This window comes from Cebus imitator, unplaced genomic scaffold, assembly GCF_001604975.1.
Source record: "Cebus imitator isolate Cc_AM_T3 unplaced genomic scaffold, Cebus_imitator-1.0 Scaffold417, whole genome shotgun sequence".
Taxonomy (NCBI): Eukaryota; Metazoa; Chordata; class Mammalia; order Primates; family Cebidae; genus Cebus; species Cebus imitator.
In genome coordinates, this window is record NW_016107732.1 from 1,824,626 (window position 1) to 1,840,845 (window position 16,220).

Consider the following 16,220-nt stretch of genomic DNA (forward strand, 5'->3'; position numbering starts at 1 on the left):
CAAGCAATTCTCCTGCCTCAGCCTCCCGAGTAGCTGGGAGTACAGGCGTGCGCCACCATGCCCAGCTAATTTTTGTATTTTTAGTAGAGACGGGGTTTCACCATGTTGACCAGGATGTTCTAGATCTCTTGACCTCGTGATCCACCCGTCTAGGCCTCCCAAAGTGCTGGGATTATAGGCGGGAGCCACCACGCCCGGCCCTATTTTCTTACATTTTAAAAACTATAATAATGGAGACAGGGCTGGGCACAGTGGCTCACGCCCATAATCCCGGCACTTTGGGAGGTGGAGGTAGGTGGATCACCTGAGGTCAGGAGTTTGAGACCAGCCTGGAGAACATGGTGAAACCCCACCTCTACTAAAGATACAAAAAATTAGCTGGGCATGGTGGTGGGTATCATTAATCCCAGTTGCTTGGAGGCTGAGGCAGGAGGATCTCTTGAAGCCGGGAGGCGGAGGTTGCAGTGAGGTGAGATTGCACCATTGCACACCAGCCTGGACAACAAGAGGGAAACTCTGTCTAAAAAAAAAACAAAAAAGGCCAGGTGCAGTGGCCCATGCCTGTAATCCCACTGTAATCCTAGCACTTTGGGAGATCGAGGCAGGCAGATCACCTGAGGTCAGGAGTTCAAGACCAGTTTGGCTAACATGGTGAAACCCCATCTCTACTAAAAATACAAAAATTAGCCCGGTGTGGTGGTGGGCGCCTGTAATCCCAGCGACTCAGGAGGCTGAGGCAGGAGAATCAGTTGAAACCGGGACGTGGAGGTTGCAGTGAGCCGAGATTGTGCCATTGCAGTCCAGCCTGGGAGACAGGGGCGAGACTCCATCTCAAAAAAAAAAAAAAAAAGAAAAAGAAATTTGAGTGATGTAGCCACAAAGCGTCCTCAGAAAGTGGCTTTGGGGGTGACACCTGAGGGTGGGAAGAACATACACAGTTGTGGGGTTTGAGGAAGAAAGAGAGGGTGAGGGTGGCTATCTTCAGATAGGCACACAACTGGGCAGTAGGCAGTCCTCAGCTGGCCTGGGTGTAGTCTGAGTGACCACTGCACATTATTACACCTGTCTTACGCTCTGTCTGTAAAGCCAGAATATAGACAGTTCTCAATGGTCCAGGAAGGGAGAGATGCTGTAAAGGGTTGGCAAGGAGCATGGAGAAAAGAAGTATATGGTGACACTGCCTGCTCTGCCAGCTCAACAGGGGGGCAGAGCCAAGGTGCAAGAGTGTTCTGCCATGTACTTATGGGCCTCTGAGTGAGAACCCTAGTCTTACTCTCCTATATGCTCACCCTGGCTTGGCCAATCCTAGGAAGCCGCACTCTGCTGTCCTGAGTCTGCCTGAGCCTGGTTTCTAGTTGATCTCCCTTCCCCAACTGCTGTCCTGACACTTCCTGAAGCCTCAATTTCTCCATCTGGACAATGGGACTCCCTAGTGGTGTGGCACCTTGTGGAAAGGGGATGCTCCAAGGCCTGCTGCTGGTTTTCGGTAACACCTGCTGCTTGTGTGACTGCCTCATACTGGGGATGAAGGTCGTGGGCCCAGGAGGAGGAAAAGGGGTACTCTTACAATACCTCTTTGTTGTGCAGAGAGAAGAGCATGGACCTTGATGGGCCACTGAAACCCCAAGGCATGTTGCCAGGGTCTATTGGAGAGCCTGTTATGAGGGGCAGCTGATGATAGGGTGGCAGGAGATCCCGCTTACCCCAGATCCTGCTAGCTCTACAGTGACCTCTCTGAGCACCTCCCACCACTTCTCACTGTTACCTCCCTATTGCCTCAGGGTCCTTGCACTTGTTTCTGCTCAACTGCCTTCCCGAAAGTGTTTGAGGGCAGCCCCTAGGAGAGCCATTTCTACATTCTGTACCATATTATTATTTTTTTTTAAAGACGGGTTTTCACCATGTTGGTCAGGCTGGTCTTGAACTCCTGACCTCAGGTGATCCGCCCGCCTTGGCCTCCAGAGTGCCATATTATTATTTTTATTTTTTTATTTTTTTTTGAGGCAGAGTCCAGCTCTGTCACCAGCCTGCAGTTCGGTGGCATGATCTCGGCTCACTGCAACCTCTGCCTCCTGGGTTCAAGCATTCTCCTGCCTCAGCCTTCTGAGTAGCTGGGACTGTAGACTCTTGCCACCACGCCCAGCTAATTTTTATATTTTAGTAGAGATGGGGTTTCACTATGTTGGCCAGGATGGTCTCAATCTCTTGACCTCCTGATCCACCTGCCTCGGCCTCCTAAAGTGCTGGGATTATAGGCATGAGCCACCATGCCCGGCTATTTTATTTTTATCTTCTGGCCCTGGTATCGTTGTCTGCTCTAGAGGCCAGGGCAGGTGTGGGTTACTCTCCAGTGATTTGGGGGACCAGTAAAGTATAGGGCTGTGGAAAGTGCTCACCAAATATTCTTTTTTTTTTTTTTGAGACGGAGTTTCGCTCTTGTTGCCCAGGCTGGAGTGCAGTGGTGCCATCTCGGCTCACTGTAACCTCTGAATCCCAGGTTCAAGCGATTCTCCTGTCTCAGCCTCCCGAGAAGTTGGGATTACAGGCACATGCAACCAGGCCCCACTAATTTTCATATTTTTAGTAGAGACTGGGTTTCATCACATTGGTCAGGCTGGTCTCGAACTCCTGACCTCAGGTGATCCTCCTGCCTCGGCTTCCCAAAGTGCTGGAATTACAGGCGTGAGCCACCGTGCCCAGCCACCCCAATTATTCCTAAATGACGCCCACACTTTGCCCTGTGCATGCCAGCTTCAACTTTTTTTTTTTTTTTAAAGAGACAGGGTCTCGCTTTGCCGCCCCAGGCAGGAGTGCAGAGGCGCGATCATAGCTGACTGCAGTGAACCCCTGGGCTTCGATCTTCCTGCGTCAGCCTCTGCCACCAACTTTCCCCATTATCGGAGGAAGGAAGCGAGGGTCGGGGCTACGGCCTAGTCAGGGTGGTGGGCTGGAGGGGGCGGGCCGGCTTGCGAGGCGTGGCGCCAGAAGGGGCAGGCTGGGCGTGGAGGCGGTGACTATGCCGCGAGGGGGCGGGCCCGGATTTGGGGGGCAGCGCGCCAGGGCTGGAACAAAGGCAGGGGAGGGGACAAAGCCCCGCGGCCCCCAGTCCCCGTCAGGAACAAAGGCCACACCCGGCCCAGCGGCGGACGTGCCAGTGCTGCCGCCACGTGCGGGCACCTGGGAGCGGGGCCTGGGGAGGCTGTGACCCGTTACCCTCACGCCCCGCCCGGCTCGCCACCTTTACCTGTGTGCACCTCGGGAGTGACGAGTGGCGTTCACGGTGGTTCGCGCCAGTCCTCGCGGCCTCCAAACATCCTCCAGAAGCTGCCACCTACCTCCCACCCCGTCGTTGTCACCTGGCCCGGAGACTTCCGGACACCAGGGACCCTGCACTGGGGACTGACCGCCCCATCCCCTGGGACCAGCCTCAAGGTTTTCAACACGCTGATAGTCCCCAGGCGGGTTCGCCTCTACCTACAGACTCTGCCTCTCCCCTTAGACAGTATCCCTCCCCTCCAGATCCTGCGTCCCTCAGACGGTTCTCCCATAAACCCTCCTTCCCTGCTCAGACAGGATTCTCCCCACACAGACCCTGTTTCCCTCCTCAGACAGGGTTCTCCCCACACAGACCCTGCTTCCCTCAGACAGGATTCTCCCCACAAAGGCCTGCTTCCTTCTCTCCTTGGGACTCTCCACTGTTGAGGTTCAGTTTTCCCACCTGGAAAAGGGTGAAAGTCAGGGTAGCTGCTGACCAAAACATGCAGAGGGGACGCCTGTGGGGGGCGGGTGGGATTTCACACTCATTGTAGCTGCTGACCAAAACATGCAGAGGGGACGCCTGTGGGGGGCGGGTGGGATTTCACACTCATTGTAGCTGCTGACCAAAACATGCAGAGGGGACGCCTGTGGGGGGCGGGTGGGATTTCACACTCATTGTAGCTGCTGACCAAAACATGCAGAGGGGACGCCTGTGAGGGGCGGGTGGGATTTCACACTTATTGCTCTGTAGCCTCTTGTGATGTACCTTTTTTTTGGGGGGTGGGACCGGGCGTAGTGGCTTACACCTGTAATTTCAGCACTTTGGGAGGCCGAAGCGAGTGGATCACCTGAGGTCGTAAGTTCGACAGCAGCCTGGCCAACATGGTGAAACCCCGTCTCTACTAAAAATGCAAAAATTAGCCGGGCGTGGTAGTGAGCGCCTGTAATCCTAGCTATTCGGAAAGCTGAGGAAGGAGAATTGCTTGAACCCAGGAGGCGGAGGTTGCAGTGAGCCAAGATCGCGCCACTGCACTCCAGCCTGGGCGACAGAGCAAAACAAAAACGTTTTTCTCGATCTGTTGTCTAGGCTGGCGTGCAGTGGCACACTCCCAGCTCACTGCGCCTCGGCCTCCTGGGCCAAATGGAGCCTCCCGACTCGCCTCCCCAAGTGGTGGGATTACAGGGATGAGCCATGGCGCCCGGCCGTGATCTACATTTGATTTGCAAGTTTCTGTGTTTCTCATTATTATTATTTTTTCCTCACCTCCTCCCCACTCTCTGTGTTTCTCAAGTTTAACCATAACGTGGCTAAATTCCAAAAGTCAGCCTCTGCGCTCACAGGGGGGCTGCCCCCCTCCTAGCAGGATGGAGACTCTGCTCCCCTCTCCGCTGGGCGCAGCCCTTCCCTCGATCCTGGCCCCGCCCACTTCCCCATCGGCCCTGCCCCCTATCCCGAACTCTCAGCGACGCCGAGGCTGGAGAAGACTCTACGCGTGGCGCAGAGACGCTGGTTGAGGGGTTGATACGGACTGCCCATGCGCTTGGGCGCTCAACGGCCCGCCTCGGTGCGGTCGGGAGGTGGAGCTGAGAGGGCACTCACGCTCTATAAAGGTGCGCACGCCCCGCTGGCGGATTAAATTGCGGCAGTGACGTCACACATGCCGCTCCCCGCTACCATCCGAACCCCGCCGAAGGGGGGGTTGGCGGTGGTGGAGGGACCCGGAGTGGGCGCGTGCGTACTGGGGGCCTTTCCCTGTATCGACCGTCCTGGGCCCCGCCCCCGGGCGTGCGGCGCCCCATGCGCGTGCGCGGCGTCGTCGGCGCCAGTTATTTCTGTCCCGCCCCTCGGTCGCGGCTCTTTCTGCGAGCAGCGCGCGGGCGAGCGGTTGTGCTTGTGGCGCGTGGTGAGGATTTCGGCTGCCGCTGGGGAAGAAGCGCGGGCGGCGCCTTCGGAAGGCGAGCTAGCAGCAGCTGGCCGTGTCGCAGCAGCGTCCTGCGCGCGGTGGGCAGCAGCCCAGGAGGCGCGTGGCGGCGATCGGCCTCGCGGCGGCAGCGGCGGCGGCGGCCGCGGCGGCCCAGCAGTTGGCGGCGAGCGCGTCTGCGCCTGCGCGGCGGGCCCCGCGCCCCTCCTTCCCCCCCGGGCGCCCCCGGCGGCGTGTGAATGGCGGCCTCGGCGGCGGCGGCCTCGGCAGCAGCGGCCTCGGCCGCCTCTGGCAGCCCTGGCCCGGGCGAGGGCTCCGCTGGCGGCGAAAAGCGCAGCACCGCCTCTTCGGCCGCGGCCTCGGCGTCGGCCTCGGCCGCGGCGTCGTCGCCCGCGGGGGGCGGCGCCGAGGCGCTGGAGCTGCTGGAGCACTGCGGCGTGTGCAGAGAGCGCCTGCGACCCGAGAGGGAGCCCCGCCTGCTGCCTTGTTTGCACTCGGCCTGTAGTGCCTGCCTCGGCCCCGCGGCGCCCGCCTCCGCCAACAGTTCGGGGGACGGCGGGGCGGCGGGAGACGGCGCAGGTAAGTACGAAGGGGTCAGGGCTCCGACCACCCCTCCCCCACTCTCTGCCTTTCATTCCGACTGGGTGCAGGGATGAGGATGCCACCTGGGCAAGATGATGGGGGCTCGGACAGGGCACGGGGAGTACTTTGTGGGTTCTGCATAGGAACGTGGGTCTGGGTTGGCCGCTGAGACGGGACATTTGACTTAAGTTGGAGGAAAAAAGGCTCGGGGAGGGGAGGGGCTGGCTCGCTGTGGGATAATGGTCGGGGCCCCCCAGCAGGGGGATGTGGCGGGCCATAGCCTGGGTGGGAACTTGTAACAGCCTCCGTCATCCCTGCCTCCCCAAGTGGTGGACTGTCCCGTGTGCAAGCAACAGTGCTTCTCCAAAGATATCGTGGAGAATTATTTCATGCGTGATAGTGGCAGCAAGACTGCTACCGACGCCCAGGATGCGAATCAGGTGCGTCCTACCTTAGCATCCACAAGGAGTTCTTTGCTTATGGGGAGGGGACATGTGGCCAGGAGGAGCTTGGCACCAGCTCCAGGCTTTTACCTCCCCTTTCCCAAGGCTCTGGGTGGGCTGCCTAGGCTGGGTCCAGGGACTAATCTTGATTTCGGGTTGTATTTTCTGGAATGTAAATGTGGACCTATCAGATTGTGTTGCCTTCTCTTACCTTGTTTTTGTCTGGCAGTGCTGCACTAGCTGTGAGGATAATGCCCCAGCCACCAGCTACTGTGTGGAGTGCTCGGAGCCTCTGTGTGAGACCTGTGTAGAGGCACACCAGCGGGTGAAGTACACCAAGGACCACACTGTGCGCTCTACTGGTACATGAGGCTGAGGGGGTTATTGAAATTGCTCTCCAGTGTGCCCTCAGCTGCTTTGATAATGTTGGTTGCATCTGGTGGATGGGTTCTAGAGTTCTCTAGGGGGTGCCACCTGAAGGGCCTGAGGGCAGAACTCCAGAAGCAGGAAAACTGGGGTTGTGGTGTGTAGTCTTTGAGGTGTAGGTGGGAGAGAACAGGAATGGGAGACAGGGGAGACCTTACTGTGCTGCAGGGGGAGGGTTTAAGGATGCTTATCAGGAACTCGGTCCTGGTGGTGAAGGGCCTAACATGTGCAAACAGGGAAAGGCATGTTGTGAAGGGCTTACTGGGTTAGTGGTTCCCTGGCACACATCTGGTTTAAGATATTGCTAGGGAAAGTGAGGCTTTGTGGGTCTGTGGACTATAAGTGATGATGATTTTTGGCAGTGTTTTAGGTTTGATTTGGCAGCGACTTACTAAGAGCTTGGTTTGGCATTTCCAGCTTTTCGTAGACATACACTAGCTTTGGTTTGGAAAGGAACTTGAGAGTCTTTTGAGTCTAGCCCAGTTTTTGCCCCAGATTCCTTCCATGAGTGGCGTTTTGCTAGCCATACTGTGGTTCTTCCCATCCCAGAGGATAGCATTGGTGGAAGATGGTGGCTGTGGGGCCTGAGGAGCCAGGAGGGATAGGCAGGGGCTGCAGGGTGTCCTAGATTCCAGATGTTCCAGGCAAGGGACAGGGTGCAGGAGTGGGTGTCATTGGGGAAGCCTCTTTCCCCAGTGAGCTCTGGGGATGCTACCTATTTTGGATTTGGTTGGTATGTTGGGACCAGTGTGCCTGATCAGCTTTCTAATGGGGAAACAGCTTTTGGAGGTTACTAATGTGTTGGGCTTTGAGTGGGATTATTCTGAGCACCAAGATCCTGCTCGAGAGGGATGTGCGACCACCATTCTGAGGGTCCTGGTTTGACATTTCATTTCCCAGTATGAGAGGCTCTGCAAGGTTTTCTCTGGGCCCTTGGATTTTAAGAGACCCTGGTGTGGCCAGGCGTGGTGGCTCACGCCTGTAATCTCAGCACTTTGGGAGGCCGAGGTCAAGAGATCGAGACCATCCTGGCCAACATGGTGAAACCCCATCTCTACTAAAAAATGCAAAAATTTGCCGGGCATGGCGGCGTGCGCCTGTAGTCCCAGCTACTTGGGAGGCTGAGGCAGGAGAATTGCTTGAACCCAGGAGGCAGCGGTTGCATTGAGCCGAGATTGCACCACTGCGCTACAGCCTGGTGCCTGGTGACAGAGCAAGACTATGTCTCCAAAAAAAAAAAAAGACACACCCTGGTGTTCTTTTGTCAAGGAAGAGCGAGGAGGTTAACCATGAAAGGAGAAGAAAAAAAGTCCAGGGTGGTTTATAGGCAGAATTCTGAGTATGTCTACTTGGGAGAAGTTTTTAGTAAAGGGCGGAACAGTGTGAGGAAGGTGGGGCCAGCCCTCTTTTTCCAGAGGTTGTTACCCTTAACCCTAACATTGTTGTCACCTTCAGAAACTAGAAGAAAGGGATGTATTTCTCAGCTATGTTGGGGCAGAGAATTCTGGGAGCAAGGAGTTGGGCTTGCAGGCCTGTGTTCTTCCCTGGCCACACCCTCTACATCTTCCCAGTAGATGGCCCAGTGTCACAGAACAGGCAGGAAATGAGTCCCAAGCTCAGTCTGCTTCCTGAGTTGGGGGTGGTGAAGGGCAAGGTCCAGCCTTACAATTCTCACTCCCCAGGGCCAGCTAAGTCTCGGGATGGTGAACGTACCGTCTATTGCAACGTACACAAGCATGAACCCCTTGTGCTGTTTTGTGAGAGCTGTGATACTCTCACTTGCCGAGACTGCCAGCTCAATGCCCACAAGGACCACCAGTGAGTCCCAAGGCATAGAGGGTAGGTGGGTGCCACCCATTCTCTAGTTCAGTGTTCAGGAACACATCTGTCTGCTCTCAGGTACCAGTTCTTAGAGGATGCAGTGAGGAACCAGCGTAAGCTCCTGGCCTCACTGGTGAAGCGCCTTGGGGACAAACATGCAACATTGCAGAAGAGCACCAAGGAGGTTCGCAGCTCGTAAGTGTGGGTTCTGGGGCTGTGGGAATGGCCCAGGGCAGCAAGACTTTTCCTAGCCTGACCTGCTCTGTTCCCTAGGATCCGCCAGGTGTCTGATGTACAGAAGCGTGTGCAAGTGGATGTCAAGATGGCTATCCTTCAGATCATGAAGGAGCTGAATAAGCGGGGCCGTGTGCTGGTCAATGATGCCCAGGTAAGCCTTGTGTCAGTGAGAGGGTCCCTGAGCCCTTTCTGCTGACGCATAATGCTGTCCAGGATGAGGAGCCCTCTTAGTGCTGTCTGCCTTCTCTGCTTACCTCATACACCTTTCCATCTGCAGAAAGTGACTGAGGGGCAGCAGGAGCGCCTGGAACGGCAGCACTGGACCATGACCAAGATCCAGAAGCACCAGGAGCACATCTTGCGCTTTGCTTCTTGGGCTCTGGAGAGTGACAACAACACAGCCCTTCTGCTTTCGAAGAAGTTGGTATGTACTGGTGGGCTCCTGGCCGGTGGGTTCGCGGCAGGAGGCTCCCAACACCTCACATCCCTGTTTGTTGTTGGTGTGCTCATTATTCCGTGTCTTTTATTCCCAACCAGATCTACTTTCAACTGCACCGGGCCCTCAAGATGATTGTGGATCCTGTGGAGCCACATGGCGAGATGAAGTTTCAGTGGGACCTCAATGCCTGGACCAAGAGTGCAGAGGCCTTTGGTGGGTCCCAGCTCTACCTTGCTCTACCTTGTTAATACCCCACGTGGTGCACCTACTTATATTTCTCTGTTTGTGCAGGCAAGATTGTGGCAGAGCGTCCTGGCACTAACTCGACAGGCCCTGCACCCATGGCCCCTCCAAGAGCCCCAGGGCCACTGAGCAAGCAGGGCTCTGGCAGCAGCCAGGTGAACAGGAGAGAGGACCCAGGGAGGGCTGGGCAGGGAATGGGGTTCAGTAGGGTAGTGGGGTTCCTGTTCCACTGAGGCAGAGGGCTCTGCTTTGTTCACAGCCTATGGAGGTGCAGGAAGGCTATGGTTTTGGGTCAGGTGAGTGGGTCTGCCTGGTGGTTGGGGAAGGGCCTCAGTGCTGTTTCTACCCCAACCTGCCAGTCTTTCTCCATTTTTCTAAGCAGATGATCCCTACTCAAGTGCAGAGCCCCATGTATCAGGTGTGAAACGGTGAGCATGGCAGTTCCCCTGGGGTGGAGAAAGGATGGGTGGAGGTAGATGGAGGGTGAGGGTGTGCTTATGTCAGGTTTCTGTACCTATAGGTCCCGCTCAGGTGAGGGCGAGGTGAGCGGCCTTATGCGCAAGGTCCCACGAGTGAGCCTTGAACGCTTGGACCTGGACCTCACTGCTGACAGCCAGCCACCCGTCTTCAAGGTCTTCCCAGGCAGTACCACTGAGGACTACAACCTTATTGTTATTGAACGTGGCGCTGCTGCTGCAGCTGCTGGCCAGCCAGGGACTGTGCCTGCAGGAACCCCTGGTGCCCCACCCCTGGCTGGCATGGCCATTGTCAAGGTATGCCTGTCTCAAAGAACTATACCTGTGGAATGAAGCCTGTAGTCCAGGTTTGGACGCTATTGAACACCCCTCATCACCACTTTGCAGGAGGAGGAAACAGAGGCTGCCATTGGAGCCCCTCCTGCTGCCACTGAGGGCCCTGAGACCAAACCTGTGCTTATGGCTCTTGCGGAGGGTCCTGGTACTGAGGGTCCTCGCCTGGCCTCACCCAGTGGCAGCACCAGCTCAGGGCTGGAGGTGGTGGCTCCTGAAGGTACCTCAGCTCCAGGTGGTGGTCCGGGAACCCTGGATGACAGTGCCACCATTTGCCGTGTCTGCCAGAAGCCAGGTGATCTGGTCATGTGCAACCAGTGTGAGTTTTGTTTCCACCTGGACTGCCACCTGCCTGCCCTGCAGGATGTTCCAGGGTAAGTGTGAGGCTGGCTGGGCTCTAGTCTGGTGTGGGCTCTCTGGACAGGATCATGCGCATACCCTTATCTTAACCCTAGGGAGGAGTGGAGTTGCTCACTCTGCCATGTGCTCCCTGATCTGAAGGAGGAGGATGGCAGCCTCAGCCTGGATGGTGCAGACAGCACTGGCGTGGTGGCCAAGCTCTCGCCAGTCAACCAGCGGGTGAGGGCTGGGGTTATGTAGGTGGGGTTGCCCAGAAAGGCTTTATAGGTGCTGCCCAGAGCTGTGACATCCCTTATACTATCTGTAGAAATGTGAGCGTGTGCTGTTGGCCCTGTTCTGTCATGAGCCCTGCCGCCCCCTGCATCAGCTGGCTACTGACTCCACCTTCTCCCTGGTGAGTCCTAGAAATGGAGAGGGGAAGGGGGTGGTGCCTGGCAGGTCTCATCCTCAACTTGTGCATGTATGTGTGGTCTCTGCCTGCAGGACCAGCCTGGTGGCACCCTGGATCTGACCCTGATCCGTGCCCGTCTCCAGGAGAAGTTGTCACCTCCCTACAGCTCCCCACAGGAGTTTGCCCAGGATGTGGGCCGAATGTTCAAGCAATTCAACAAGTTAACTGAGGTGAGCCAGTGGAATGGAGGGGCTGTGGGCAGGGGGCGTTGTGAAGGAGAGAACTAGGACCCATTCATCCAGTATATTCCTGCTTGGCCTAGGACAAGGCAGACGTGCAGTCCATCATCGGCCTGCAGCGCTTCTTCGAGACGCGCATGAACGAGGCCTTCGGCGACACCAAGTTCTCTGCTGTGCTGGTGGAGCCCCCTCCGATGAGCCTGCCTGGTGCTGGCCTGAGTGCCCAGGAGCTGTCTGGTGGCCCTGGTGATGGTCCCTGAGGCTGCAGCCCCCATTGCCAGCCCAGCTTGGCTGTATTCTCTGTCCTGTCACCCCATCCCCGCTCCCCTGGTGGCCTGACTCCCACTCCTTGGTGGCCCCATCCCCCAGTTCCTCACGATATGGTTTTTACTTCTGTGGATTTAATAAAAACTTCACCAGTTCCTCAGGCCTTGGCTGGTTGGGGGGCTGTGGTCCTGGGGCCTGGTTTATTGACTGTGTCTACTAATCAGCTTTATCAAGCACTGGTGGCCCTGGTGGGGGTGGTCTTGTCCCCAGCCTACCTGAACCCCCATCTGTATGGATGCCTAGGGTGTGGGGAAGAGTGTGCCTCCTGGCCCTTTCTGGCTGTGGGGAGGGTCACACACAGCAAAGGTGGTACACACTAGAGGTTTGTGGGGTACTCTGGGATAACGGCTAGGTGTGGGCCAACCTGCAGCCCTGTGTAGACTTGGCCCCCGGTGTGGCACAGCCGCTCTACTGAGTGGTTGCTAAGCTTTGGTGCTATAGCTGTTTGTCATCCTTGGATGGTACCATAGTGAACTGACACCTTCCAGATGCGGTTTTGTTCCTGTTCCTCTTTGCTAAGGCCACTTAACGTCATTCATCCCTGATTTAGCTATAGTTGAGCCCTGTGAATCCCAAGGCTGCCCCCTTGCTTCTATTGGTTGGTTTGGACTGTCCTCACATCACTGAACCAAAATAGTTCTGGGCACTACAGCCTGGAAGATGGGACGCCTGGACTCTAGAGATACTCTCAGGCTGTTTGGGGTGTCCACTATCTTGGGAGAAGTGACAGCAGGACCCACAGCTCACCTTAAGCTCTGAACCCCTGAAAATCTCAGGTGGACTTTGCTTGTCCACCCCTGCCCCAAACCCCAACCCCTTAGCCTTGTGCCAAATGCCTCTTGCTTTAGTGATACCTGTCCTCCCAGGGACCCCAGCCAAAAGTCACATGGGCTTAGAGACTAGTGTCCTGTATCCTTTATTACAGAGGAGTTATGGTAAAAGATCTGGGCATCCACTGGTCATCCAGGGAGTGGCAGGGGGAATTCAGTCTCTCCTCAGGTTCTTAAGCCGCTCCTCCAGGTCTGCATCAGCATCAGCTAGGGCTGAGGCTGTGGCCTCTGCTTTTTTCCCACCAGCAGCCACACTGAGGGAGCCCCCAGTTGAGGGAAGGTCTGCAGAGAAAGCCGGGGTTAGAGCAGGGGGATTCAGGCTGAGTGGGAAATGCAGTGGAGGGGAGTAATGCAGGGAGAGGGAAGGCTTGGGGCTGTGGCTGGGCACTGGGTGGGAAATGGGGCCCAGGATTTGGAGCACTCACTTGACAGCTCATCTGTCAGGCTAAGTCCCAGCTCATCCAGGACCTGGGACACAACAGCATCACTAGGGAAGAGATAGATAGAACTCAATGAGGGCTAAGCATTATTCCATGAGAGCCAGACAAACATCTTTGCCCTCCCAGTTTTTCTCCATACCTCTCCTCTTCGTCTTCCTCATCACCCATGGCATCATCAATGGCATCATTCATCATCTCCTCCTTCATATCCATGATCTCTGCCTGCCGCTCAAACTCCATCATGATCTTCTGGATCTGGGGCAATTTCAGCTGGAAGTGGGAGGAGTGTGAGTGTGGTCTGTATGGGTCAGAGGGAGTGGGAAGGGGGACTGGGAAAAGCGCACCTGTCTGTTCATGGTGCCCATGGCCTTGGTGACACCCTTCATGGCTTGTGCCATTGAGTTGTTGGACTTGAGTGTCTGGATCTTGAGGGACACAGCCTGAATGTTGGCCCGCATCAATACAAACTTGCGCACATAGCGCCGGGTGCGCACCAAGTCTTTTGCCATGATGCGAACGGCATCCTGCAGAGCAGACAAGGTTATCAAGGACACAGGAATGGGATTATATTATACTTCTTGACACTCCATTAGTTGGAGTTGCAACTAATGCAAATGGTTGCTCCCCCCCATTTGCAATTCCACCATTCTCATTGAAGTCTCCAGACTGGCTAACCCAATGGTTACTGGTCCCGCCCTCCTGACCTAACTCTGCCTCTTGGGTCACCAACTCCCTGGGCTCCTTTGTAAGGTCCTCCTCACTTATCTTGATCTGTAAATGGTAAAAGAAAGGCCCCAGGCTCACTCCTTAGGGGTCCTTTTGCTTCCATGATTTCAGTCATTCTTTTGACTTATAACAGCCATTCCTCAATTTTTATTCCCAGCCTAGACAAATAATCTGCTGCTTCCTCCACCTAATACAAACCCATACCTCAAACTATCCAGAACCACATACAAACCAATCTGAGGCTCAGCTTTGATTTTCTCTCCAAACATTGCTTGCCCATCCCAGTAAATAGTATTTTCTCTGCCTGTTCAGGCCAAACTCCTCACCCATCAAAGACTGTTCCTTCATGCTCTCCCTACTGGTTCTGGCTCTTACCAGCCTCTTGGCCATAGCTTATCCTTTTTTTTTCTGAGATGGAGTCTTGCTCTGTCACCTAGGCTGGAGTGCAGTGGCACAATGTTGGCTCACTGTGACCTCTGCCTCCCAGGATCAAGCAATTCTGCCTCAGCCTCTCGAGTAGCTGGGATTATAGGCATGTACTACCATGCCTGGCTAATTTTTGGTAGAGCAGGGTATCACCATGTTGGCAAGCTAGTCTCGAACTCCTGACCTCAGATGATCCACCTACTTCAGCCTCCCAAAATGCTGGGATTACATGTGTGAGCCACCGCGTCCAGCTAGATTATCGTTATAGTTACCTTTTTTTTTAAATTGAGACAGAGTCTTGCTCTGTCACCCAGGCTAGAGTGCAGTGGTGCAATATTGGCTCACTGTAACCTCCGCCTCCCAGGCTCAAGCAATTATCCTGCCTCAGCCTTTCAAGGAGCTGAGATTACAGGCATGAGCCACCACGCCCGTCTAATTTTTGTATTTTCAGTAGAGACGGGTTTCACCATGCTGGCCAGGTCGTTCTCAAACTTCTGATGTCAGGTGATCAGCCCACTTCAGCCTCCCAAAGTGCTGGGATTACAGGTGTGAGCCACCTCACCCACAACCTTAATCCCTAACCTTTCAACTCAGCTCCCACTGTGGCCCACAATTCTGAATTGTCTGGCCCATGCCCAACTCTGAAGCTCACCTGTCAACTCCCATTTTGCCGAGGCTCTGTTTCTGCATTTGCTGTCTGTCTGCTTGACACATTCCTTTCCCAGATCTGTAGGCTCACTCTCATCACTCAAGCCTTAGTTCTTATACCAATTCCTTGTAGGCAGCCTTCCAGACCTCCAAACTAGGGTAGCCCTGCTGACCTTGCACTGCACTCGTTTTGCTGAAAGCACCTGTTTGGGTGTCTGGTCTGTTTTGTTCACTGCTGTTACAGACGTGCCTGACTGACAGCAACTTGCCCCTGACCACCCACACTCACCATCTGGCCCTGCTTGGCCATCTTCTTAATGTCTGCAATGATTTTCTTCTCCTGGGTCTCTAGCTTCTGTCGCTCGCGGTCCAGCTCCCGCATGGCACGGTTCAGGGCCCTCTGGTTCTGCCGCAGTAACTCCTCTGGTGTCTTCCGGCGCCCGAACAACAGGTCCATGGTGGCAGGAGCCCACTGGCAGGCCTGAGACAGATGTGAGGCCCAGCTGTAGGGCAAGGGGCCCGGAAGGAGGGCAAATAGCAGAAGAGGGTCACGGGAACTTTGCCAAACGGGAAGGGGCTAATGGAGACTGGAGGCATGAATAAGGGGCCAAAAGGGAGCAGTTGAGAACACTGGGACTGTCCCGGGGCACATAAAAGGTGACAGGTAGAGCTGAAAATTACCCATCATGTACTGACCCAAGACCCTCCTCCATCGCCATGCTCCCACAGAAGTTAAGGCTTGCAAGTTCAGCTTCCCTCTCTAGCCCCATGGGTGAGGCCCTGGAGTCCTTGATAGACTGAGAGCGGAGGGCGACGCCAGTTGGCGCACTGGTGTTTTTGGGACCCTGAGCACCGAGGACAGGGCAATTGCGGGGGTCCTGATAGAGGACAGGCTAGGCGGAGACCCTAAGTACCAAGAACAGGTGAATGTGGGTCTGTGAAGCTTTGGACAAGGCATAAGGACGTGAATGACCCTGAATGTTGAGGGAGACGGTTGGGGGCGCTGGGGCATCCAGCGCACCGAGGGTGGGATGATGGAGGCTAGGTTGCAGTATACACCGAGGACGGAGAGTGAGTGGGCCCGGCACCGAGGCAAGGCGGTGTTAGAGACCTCGAGGATGAAGACAGGGTCCCAGGGAGAAGAGAGGCACCAGACACCCGGGCGAGTAGAAGGCCTCGTACGCTGCCGCCCGCACGCCCGCCTGGGATTCACGGTCCAGCAGGGGCCACTCACCGGAGTTGGGACCGGGACCCGCTTCCGCTTCCGGGTCACGCTTCTTTTTCTCGGATACCCCGCTTACCCCTTAACTAAGGCCCCTCGGTTCTGTCGCCTCCGCCGCCGTTTCCGGATTAAACGACGTGACGTAACACGCCTCGCCCGCACCCGGAAGGCTGGGAGGCTTCCAGAGCGCGCGTGCGCACTCGCCCTGGATGGGGGCCGGTGTCCTAGCGCATGCGCAACAGCTTCCGTTTCCTCCGCGCGTCGGAAGGTGTTTCAAGTTCGACTCCCGCCCGAGTGACCCAAGCCTGTACCAGGGTGGGCACTCAAGCGAAGGTGGTGCACCTTTGGGCGATTTCCACCCAGTCTCCACCTGAGGACCCAGCTTATCCGTAAGACCCTGACTTCTGCCTGAGGTTTTAGATAGAAGGAGG

At 55.9% G+C, this 16,220-nt stretch overlaps 2 protein-coding genes across 4 annotated transcripts; one reads left to right on the top strand and one right to left on the bottom strand.

Annotated features, from left to right (window-relative positions):
* Positions 1 to 5,318: 5,318 nt before the first annotated feature.
* TRIM28 (tripartite motif containing 28) lies at positions 5,319 to 11,597 on the top strand. Its single transcript, XM_017509648.2, has 17 exons — positions 5,319 to 5,759; positions 6,090 to 6,202; positions 6,435 to 6,567; positions 8,314 to 8,449; positions 8,531 to 8,647; positions 8,726 to 8,840; positions 8,967 to 9,113; positions 9,227 to 9,341; positions 9,420 to 9,526; positions 9,631 to 9,667; positions 9,754 to 9,799; positions 9,892 to 10,144; positions 10,235 to 10,554; positions 10,636 to 10,759; positions 10,848 to 10,934; positions 11,024 to 11,161; positions 11,254 to 11,597. The coding sequence occupies exons 1-17, from the start codon at positions 5,420 to 5,422 to the stop codon at positions 11,428 to 11,430; spliced, it is 2,505 nt and encodes an 834-aa protein (XP_017365137.1). The 5' UTR covers positions 5,319 to 5,419; the 3' UTR covers positions 11,431 to 11,597.
* An 800-nt stretch (positions 11,598 to 12,397) lies between these two features.
* CHMP2A (charged multivesicular body protein 2A) lies at positions 12,398 to 15,951 on the bottom strand. Of its 3 annotated transcripts, none has more exons than XM_017509652.2 (6): positions 15,802 to 15,951; positions 14,857 to 15,048; positions 13,112 to 13,291; positions 12,907 to 13,037; positions 12,753 to 12,814; positions 12,398 to 12,609 (listed from the first exon to the last, which is right to left on the bottom strand). In XM_017509652.2, the coding sequence occupies exons 2-6, from the start codon at positions 15,022 to 15,024 to the stop codon at positions 12,482 to 12,484; spliced, it is 669 nt and encodes a 222-aa protein (XP_017365141.1). In that variant the 5' UTR covers positions 15,025 to 15,048; positions 15,802 to 15,951; the 3' UTR covers positions 12,398 to 12,481. The 3 variants fall into 3 exon arrangements, with proteins under 3 accessions (XP_017365141.1, XP_017365143.1, XP_017365142.1); XM_017509654.2 differs by having other exon boundaries at positions 15,679 to 15,919; XM_017509653.1 differs by having other exon boundaries at positions 15,482 to 15,804.
* Between the last annotated feature and the right edge of the window lie 269 nt (positions 15,952 to 16,220).